At 48.5% G+C, this 8,855-nt stretch overlaps 4 protein-coding genes and 1 non-coding gene across 5 annotated transcripts; 3 read left to right on the forward strand and 2 right to left on the reverse strand.

Annotated features, from left to right (window-relative positions):
* The first annotated feature begins 378 nt into the window (after window positions 1–378).
* Window positions 379–1,670, forward strand: BABINDRAFT_159985 (putative aminopeptidase). Its single transcript, XM_019127995.1, has one exon. It carries the CDS (start codon window positions 417–419, stop codon window positions 1,446–1,448), a length of 1,032 nt encoding a protein of 343 aa, XP_018987067.1. The 5' UTR covers window positions 379–416; the 3' UTR covers window positions 1,449–1,670.
* Window positions 1,671–1,793: 123 nt separating this feature from the next.
* BABINDRAFT_t96 lies at window positions 1,794–1,865 on the reverse strand. Its single transcript has one exon. It is a non-coding gene; the product is annotated as a tRNA-His (tRNA).
* Window positions 1,866–2,875: 1,010 nt separating this feature from the next.
* On the forward strand, window positions 2,876–5,253 carry BABINDRAFT_159986 (uncharacterized protein). Its single transcript, XM_019127996.1, has one exon. It carries the CDS (start codon window positions 3,149–3,151, stop codon window positions 4,967–4,969), a length of 1,821 nt encoding a protein of 606 aa, XP_018987068.1. The 5' UTR covers window positions 2,876–3,148; the 3' UTR covers window positions 4,970–5,253.
* A 774-nt stretch (window positions 5,254–6,027) lies between these two features.
* On the forward strand, window positions 6,028–7,767 carry BABINDRAFT_165265 (uncharacterized protein; the record flags this gene model as incomplete). The annotated part of the gene is made up of 1 exon (XM_019130315.1): window positions 6,028–7,767. The coding sequence occupies one exon, from the start codon at window positions 6,028–6,030 to the stop codon at window positions 7,765–7,767; it is 1,740 nt and encodes a 579-aa protein (XP_018987069.1).
* Window positions 7,768–8,215: 448 nt separating this feature from the next.
* Window positions 8,216–8,609, reverse strand: VMA10 (H(+)-transporting V1 sector ATPase subunit G; the record flags this gene model as incomplete). Its single annotated transcript, XM_019132420.1, has 2 exons — window positions 8,216–8,527; window positions 8,577–8,609. 2 exons carry the CDS (start codon window positions 8,607–8,609, stop codon window positions 8,216–8,218), a joined length of 345 nt encoding a protein of 114 aa, XP_018987070.1.
* Between the last annotated feature and the right edge of the window lie 246 nt (window positions 8,610–8,855).

Here is an 8,855-nt window from a genome sequence, read left to right on the forward strand (position 1 = left end):
ATAAATAACCGATAGACACTGACACCGGTGCCACGCCATAGTGATAATGTTGTGTTCATGAGTTATACTGCGAAAGCTTCCCCGGATATGGCTTGGGCCCTCCCCGCCTATTAATTATACGCAGGACAGCCGCATAGGCGACAGGCTTCCCCAATTGCTTTGCCACTTTCTCTCTTTTATGGCTACTTGGTACGGTTTGCATTGATTAGCTTCAACAGACCCACACTAAGTATCAGTCACCTTCTACATCGAATTACACCATGAAACTATTACTCTTTATTGTGTGTCTCCAATCGGCACAGGCGTTGCCGTGGCTTTCCTCCGCTGCGTTTGCGCTTCAGAGGCCGTTTCTGCTCCTCAGCGAGCCGGATGCCAACGCGAAACGTCTCGTTTTAACGAACCACGATCTCAATGCGATGGAAATCGTCGAATCAGACAAGCTCGAAATGCGGAAGATGGGCGTAAAGTTCTTGGATATCACCGATACGCCGTTCGCCAAGGACATTGCGTTGCTGTATGCACCAAAGGAGTACACGTACCCGGCAAAATTGGCCCACACCAAGGATATCAAGAATATTGTGAGCAAGGTAGACAAGAAGCGGTTACATACGAATCTAGGAGTGTTTTCGTCCTTCCACACGCGTTACTACAAAAGCGATCACGGGCTTGCCAGCGCCCAGTGGCTCCAGAAGACCATTCAGCAGATTATTGCTAGCAGCAACACTACATTAGATGTGGAGGTTGTTCCGTTCAAGCATGAATGGAAGCAGTTTTCGATCATCGTGAAGATCCCGGGTTCGGAGGTGCTGTCTTCCGACGAAAGCATCGTGGTGGTGGGTTCGCACCAGGACTCCGTCAACTTGTTGTTCCCGAGCCTTTTCGCCGCGCCGGGGGCTGACGATGATGGTAGCGGTACCGTCACGTGCTTGGAAGCGCTCACCTTGTTACTTGGAGCGGATTTCCAGCCACGCAACAACGTGGAGTTCCACTTCTATTCTGCCGAAGAGGGCGGGTGTCTCGGGTCCCTAGCCATCTTTGCAAAGTACAAGGAGCAGCACAAGGCGGTGGTGGCGATGTTGCAACAGGACATGACCGGCTACAGCGCCGGATCATTGGAGAAGGGTCTTCCAGACCACGTGGGTTTGATCACCGACTACACCAACCATAACTTGAACGTGTTTTTGAAGACGACGATCGAAGCGGTGTGTGACATTGACTGGATGGAGACCAAGTGTGGCTACGCCTGTTCCGATCACAGCTCGGCCTCTAAGTTTGGCTATCCGAGTGCGTTCATTATCGAGTCGACGTTTGAGAACAGCAACCATTTCATCCACTCGACCCAGGATACCATCGACAAGTTGAGCTTTGAGCACATGGCCGAGCATGTCAAATTGACCGTTGGCTATGCCTACGAGTTGGGAATGTCGGATATCAAGGAGCAACACTAGGAAGGGAGGGCTAGAGTAACCGGTCGCCAGGAGGTTAGATGGAGCCTAGGGATTTTTTGAATAAACGTACTTTAAGCAGGGCGAGGAGTTTCTCTAATTGTAGTGGACTAAAAACAGTATACCTTAACTCATCCTCGTCGTTCATTAAAGCGAGGAAATAAATTGAGGGTGAGAAGGTGTCAGCCGATAATTTCCTTTTGAAACTCTCACTTAACGACCAATGCGTTAAATAAGAGTAAAAATGTCGTCCAAGTTCGGTGAAATACCATTGCCACATATTTTTAACCCGCCAGTGCTCTTGCGACAATCGTACCTGTGGAAAAGATGGTGTAACCAAAAAGATTCTGCCGGTCCCAGGAATCGAACTTGGGTTTCCTCTGCCACAAAGAGGTGTACTGACCACTATACTAGACCGGCCCTTAGCTGATCATAGGTAACATGCAGTAGAATTATCGGTAGACAACTTGTTAACAAGTAATGTAAATGTCGTTGTATAGGGTGTGGAAGAACATCTTGCGTACCAATCGTACATATATCTAAATTACAGCAGAATCAGCATTAGCTCAAATATATCTAGCATCTGTATCAACCATTTTCGAATTAGTATCCCTCTGTATTCCCATCTTCGGTTTGCAGTTCGAGGATTCTTCACAAGCAGAAACCATTACCGAGACATCCCAGGGAATATACCTATTATTTGCTAGTTATGCTTTTACCTCATCATGTCCGCCAGATCTAGAAATGTGCCCTAGTATTGTACCGGCCGAGAACTTTGCCACAGGTATACAATCTTAAGGCTGGTCCTTTTAATTTACAGAATGTGCAGATTATGGTATTTATCCAGCATATGTAGCCAGACAAGCTGTTTTGTAGCAGTAAGTATGCACGGGAGTAAAGGCAGTGGGTATGGCACTGGATGAAAGACCGGGAAATAACCGGGGAAACTATGCGATTTCAAATGGTACGATACGTACGGTAGGTCATACCATCAACACAGATATTCTTATAAAATTATCATGGACAGGTGCAGTTTAAAAGGGCCAGATCTAACACAGGACCTTTATAAGGAATCTATTATGACGTATGTACACAGTAAATAGCACCAAGTACTGCAAAGCTCTGTAGTCTTTGGTTCTTATTTAAGTATCAAAAACCAGCCATATTTAACTTGAACTGCAACCAATAAACTAGCCGTCAACAACAAAAAACCCCCAGCCAACGGCCTCTGATTTCTTCAGATGCTCCACAATCCCAGTCAGCCTCGCATCCTGCACCGAAGCTCTATACTTCCAGCTCCGGGCCCGATCGTCGCTTACTTAACCCCGTTACGTAAAGGGAGGGAGTAGCCGAGCGCGTAGGCTCACCTTACGGCTGTCAAGTAGGCGCGATTTGTTACGGTGCGTTTTTCAGGAACAGCAAAACCAATACGTTTTTGCTTTGCCGCTGATAGACAAGAATATTCAAGGACATTGATACTCGTTATTACCATTAGATACCACAGCTATTAATCTTCACCAACCCGATAATTTAACGCTGCCTTTTGCATCCCCCCTGGCGCTTGAACACAGCTGACACCGCAGCATCGTCAATACCATCACGGACACCGTTTCCTCGCAACCGATCTCCTTACCTCTGGTGCCATATCCTTGCAACTGGAGAATTCTCTTGCGTAGACTTCACAACCAATACGCTTCTTTGCGATGTTTTTTCAGAGGCGCGTGGCGCTCGTAGTTCGCCTAACGCGAATGAGATTCAATTCATATACGCCGAGTACGAGCAGCACGAGTTCCGCAAATAACTCGTTTGACTTTTCGTCCACCAACTTCTACGACCTTACGTACACCACCAAAAACAATTTGATGTATAACTTGTCGCAGTACCAGAACCTGTACCACCCGCGTTTTGTCAACGATTACCTCCACACCAAAATCGATCTCGTGCTAAACACGTTAGAGTACCAGGAGCGCCCCATCCGTATCGGCATCTTGTACGAGGAGCATATTAACAAGGAGCCCAGCAGCGCTGAGAGCGCGCCAAAATCCAAGTTTCTCGAGTCGATCGTGGCGGACCCCATGATGAGCGACCAGATGTGGTACCACTCGCTCAAAAACCGCGACTTTGCGAAAAACAACCTCATCAAGTACGGGCCACAGTTCAACTTGGTCAACCTGAATCTCTACCAGGATGATTACTATGTGCCTTTGAAGTACCTCAACCTGCAGACGAAGCGCAACTTCGTGGAGAACGAGTGCGTGGGCCTCCACGACATTGAAATCTTGGAGATCAACGACTTGGACAAGGATTCCGCCGCCGTCACTGAGTGTCACTTCTACTTCTTGGTGACCGAGACCAACGACTGCTCGTGCATCACGGATGACCCGGAGTTGCATGAGATTTTCTGGCCGTTGTACAAGGTGAACGATAAGGCCTCCGATGCGTTACCGTCGTCAAACGAGCTCACGCTCATCGACACACAGTCGTCCGAGTTGCACGTCAACTCGGCGTTATGCTTCGCCTCCAACGAGCAGTTGATTGGCTACACGGGGGGCCAAGATGACGTGGGCAATGCGGAAGCATACAACGAGATCATCCGCAACATCGAAAAGTCCAACATCTTTGCGACGCTCAAGTTCATCAACTACCAGACGTCGGCGCACGTGGCGGCGATCAAGATCATCCGCCTGATCATCTCGCTCTCACAGTACGCGGTGGACATCTCGATCAACGAGTTGCAGCGCCAAGCAAACAAGAAGTACCTCAACTCGCAGATCGACAAGAACACCAACGACTATATGGTCGAGTGCCACAAGGCGTTCTTCCACTTCAAGTCGCTGTTCCTCAAGGAAATGCGCAAGGACATTACGTTTGCCAACATCCTTTCGCGCAAGGACGGTGTTGCCGCGCGCATGGAGCGCTATGTCAACGCCACGTTCCCCAACCAGCTCTTTGCCGACTACTCCGAGATCCAGACCACCTTGGGCCACTTGGTCAACCTGAGAGTCAAGCCCCGCTTGGTCAACCCGATCCTTGCCTATAAGGACGAGGTGCTCGTGCCACAGCGCTTGCCGGTATTGCAGCAGAAGCTCCGCCGGGCACTCTTTCGTAACCTGCTCCAGATGGCACTCCCGTCGGCCGCCATTCCGTACGTTGGGTTCTACGTGTTCGACCTCGATCCACTGCCAATGGTGGCGCTCTCATGTTTCGGGCTTATTATGACCATCCGTGCCATCTACCAGCAGATCGACGAGATCGCGGATGTGTGGTCGCAGGATGTGCTTGACACTATCAAGGGCCTGTTCTGGAAGATCAAAGACCAGCTCTCTAAGAACTATGAGATCAAGTACAAGGACTATGAGGGCTTGAACACGGTTAAATTGAATATATTAAAGCGCTTGGACACGGGAATAAAGACGTTGGAGAAAGAGGACGCAAAGAGGTTGGCAGGCGGAACGGCAATTGGTAGCAACATCAACTCCGTCCGAAGCATGCAATCCCGGAGGTATGATAACGATTTGTTTTAATCGGCAACGATGGACTGCCTTATCAGGCCCGATGGCGATTGCTCATGAGGATCATGGCCAAGTATTTGCCCAATACATCTCCCACTGCCAGTATTAGTTTTGCACCCTGCATAATTGATTCATGCACTTTTTTTAGCCAATGATTGCTCTAAAACCGACTCTCCGTCTGGTTTTGTATCGTATAGATTTTAATTATAGAAATATGCTTCAAGTAGGAGCACAGATTCCGCCTGATGCAGAGCTCAATGTCAACGGAGAGTGTCACAGCCTTATTGTCACCCTCAATGGCTCGTAGTTCGTATCCTTTAACTTCCTAGTCAAAATACAGTGCTCTGAAGGGAAAGCACTACGAACATGCTACTATATTCCGAGAATACTAAACTTCGCATGTTATGCCCCCACCAGGCACAGTCTCGTTTAAAACCTGGCTCGTAAATCATGTCCTAGATGGATCCCGTGGGGGCGCCACACCCAGGAATAAGTTATTAAAAATATATTATGAATGTATTTCCTTCTTTTTTTTTTTCTTTTTTTAATTTTAATCCAACCTTTATTAAAGCATATTCCGATAATTCTGGTCATAATATTGACTATACAGCTTCAATCTCTGAATTTGCTTGCCCATCCGGCACATATGCGCCAATGTCTGAACGACAACGGATCACACAAACTATCGTGGTAGATCGTGTAGAAATAGCACTATTCACGATTCAAACACAGAACTAACGTCTGTTGCGCCGAACCGAATACGTGTCAGTTATACAAGCTCAATCCCGGGATATATCTGCCCTCACTACAGATCGATACCCAAGCCCTTGATACACGAATTGCTAAAGGAATAGCTACGATATCTACGGAACGAAAAGGCTATCAGCAAAGTCAGACGAACCAGCTATCCCAAAGAAAAGCTTCCTACTCACTAGATATTAGAATAGCCTGAACCCCAGCCTACAGCCATTGTGACTCCGGTATTTTTGTTAGACTGAAGGTCGCACCAACTCTATCCAGGAACCTCCATCTCCAAGACTTCCTTCCGTTATCGAATATCAAGTTTCTGTATGGCCTCGGCAGTGTATATTCTCGATGCAGAGTGCCGGCCGATCATTTCGCGTGCGTACAAGTTCTACCCAGAGGAGGTGTATGTGCCCATGCTCGCGCAGTTCGCGACACACGTTGCACACAAGGCGTGTCCGCCGGTGGTGTGCGTGACGGGCGTGAACTTTGTGTGGGTACGACACGGGGATCTCTACGCTGTGGCGATTTGTCTCGACGCGCGCGCAAACGCGATGGCACTCGTGCAGTTTCTCCAGCAGTGGCTCGACGTACTCACGAGTTACTTGGGCAAGCCGGTCTTGTTCCGTGACGACGTGATTGACAACTACGTGCTTGTGTATGAGTTGTTCGACGAGATTATGGACTTTGGGGTCGTTCAGTTGACGGACTACAAGATTTTGAAGGAGTACATCAAATTGCGCGCGGACAACTTCAGCATCGTGGAGAACCGGAAGCTGCACGAGGACGTAGAAAAGGCCCCGAAGAAGAAGTTTTCGCTATCGCTCAAAAAAGAGAAACCAGTGGAGGTTTCCGAGATAATGGACGATGCCATCAACGCGAGTATCGTGCGAACCACCATCAATGAAATCAATTGGCGGCCAAAGGGCATTTTCTACAAAAAAAACGAAATCTTCGTGGACATTTGTGAACGCATCCATTTTGTCTACGATTTGACCCAATCTACGATTCATACGAACATAATCCGAGGTGCTATCAACGTACAGTGCTACCTTTCGGGGATGCCCCTCTGCAAACTCGGGCTCAACGAGGCGTTGACAGACACGGGGAAGGCGTTTTTCCATAACCTCCGGCTTCATCAGTGTGTCACCGCGCAGTTAGCCAAAGAAGAGGCAGCACCGTCCTCGAACTTTTCGTTCATCCCGCCCGATGGAGAGTTTGAGCTTCTCAGCTACATCCACAAATCGACGGCTTCGACCAAAAAGCCGCTCTTCTTCGTTCGCCCCTTCTTCAAGCACATCACCACGAATGGCACCCACAAGCTCCAGGTGATGCTCACGCTCACGACCCACTTCAAGCAGAAGGTTCAGGGCCGCCGACTCCTGGTGGTGGTACCATTGCACCACTACCGCATCGACTACAATCGGCCGCTCAAGTTCATGACGAACGAGCTCAAAGGCAGCAACAACTCCAAGATCGAGATCGTGCTCGAATCCGAGAGCTTGTGCTGGGAGTTGGAGCTGTACACGGGGAACTCTGAGTACAAGATGATGGCCGAAGTGGAGCTAGCGGAGATGCCAGACGAGGCAACTTTCTTCCACTCGCGGTTTGTCCAGGGAGATGAGCCCGAAAGCGACAGTGATAACGAGGCATCCACGTATATATCCAACGCGAAGCGCCGCGACAGGAACCACATTGTCCAGAAGATCAAGGCTGAGTCACAAGGGAAGACTGCGGCGGACCCGTTTGCCGTCACCATCCACTTCGACCTCCAGTTACTCTCGCAAGGCTATTCCGGTTTGCGAATTGAGTTTTTGACCATCGAAGAGCTGACCCAGAAGAATATCAAGTACACGAGTTTCCCCTGGATCCGCTACCTCATCGAAGACGATGGAGCGGGCGAGCGCGCTCCTGATGCAGTTAACAGAAACGTCCACGGCGAGTACAGGTTCAAGTGGGGGCGCGACAAGGTTGTCTGGGTAGAGGAAAAGAAGGAGTTGAATTCGGAGACAAACAAAGATTCAGATCCAGAGAAAATCAATGGAATCCTGACAGAGCTCAACTGAAGGAAGTCCAGACCCAAGAGAGCTAAGGAAGAGGATGATTGTATTTAGAAGGATCCCGTTATGAATCCATCTCGGAACCCCAAAGCCAACGGCGTTCTGTAGGGGGGTTGAAACTTAATGACCGTCTCGGGAATCGAGCCTCGCCGGATTGACCAATTGTCTACCAGACACCCAATCTGGGGCGATACCTATGATCAATTAGCATTAACAATATGTAACCAAGAAGGTATTCTTACAGACGGCTAATCGTTGAACATTTTCGGAGTCTAGCCATATGAGCGAGAAATACGGTTTGTATATAAGTTGTAACCCTGAGATATGTAGCCACAATATGACAGCTATCCTACTTTGCTTCCACGTAGCTTATAGCTGCCTCAATTTACATGCACGTAACGTAGTTTTGTATTAGTATGGTACATCCAGATGAGCTCTATGACGGATTGGGGGATTATTTGGCAGCATTGATGTGGATTTCCGGAGTAGGCTTAATAACGGCGTCGATCAACAACTTGACCACCTTGCCTCTCTTTTCACCCGCAATCTTTTCGATCTTGGCTAATTCGTCCTTGACCAGCTGCTCTGCCTGTTTGTCGGCCTCCTCGTTCAAGCCAGAATGCTGACTCTCAAACTGCTTCAATTCGCTCTCCTTAGCCACCTTGATTTTGGCAATCTCGGCGGAGGCGTCAGACTTGGCCTGCTTCAACTTGTCGGAGCGGTAGTTTCTCGCCTCGGCGATGATCTTGTGTGCTTCCTTCTCGGCCTGGCGGGTTAGTGACTGGAAAAATACTTGTATTGGGCTAATGACATACGTTTAAGAGTTTTTGGATACCTTGCTGAGACATTGTAGTGGTGATGGTGTAGTAGCTAAGGCTTTTATGACAGTAAGGCTTATCAACGTATTAATCAACTATCAGGGAGCGTCAGCGTTACCCGGAGAAACTGGGCGGTGCACGCAGTCGAGTAGAGGCACGTGATGAAAACGTGCGGTATTCATAAGAGTGCAAGACGATAACGAGTGTGATGAAAGTTGCTCTTCTGGATTTTTCTAATTCTTACATAATCTCATTTAAAACTGTTTGTTTAAGGGG

The sequence above is a fragment of the Babjeviella inositovora genome, assembly GCF_001661335.1.
Source record: "Babjeviella inositovora NRRL Y-12698 unplaced genomic scaffold BABINscaffold_2, whole genome shotgun sequence".
Classification (NCBI taxonomy): Eukaryota; Fungi; Ascomycota; class Pichiomycetes; order Serinales; genus Babjeviella; species Babjeviella inositovora.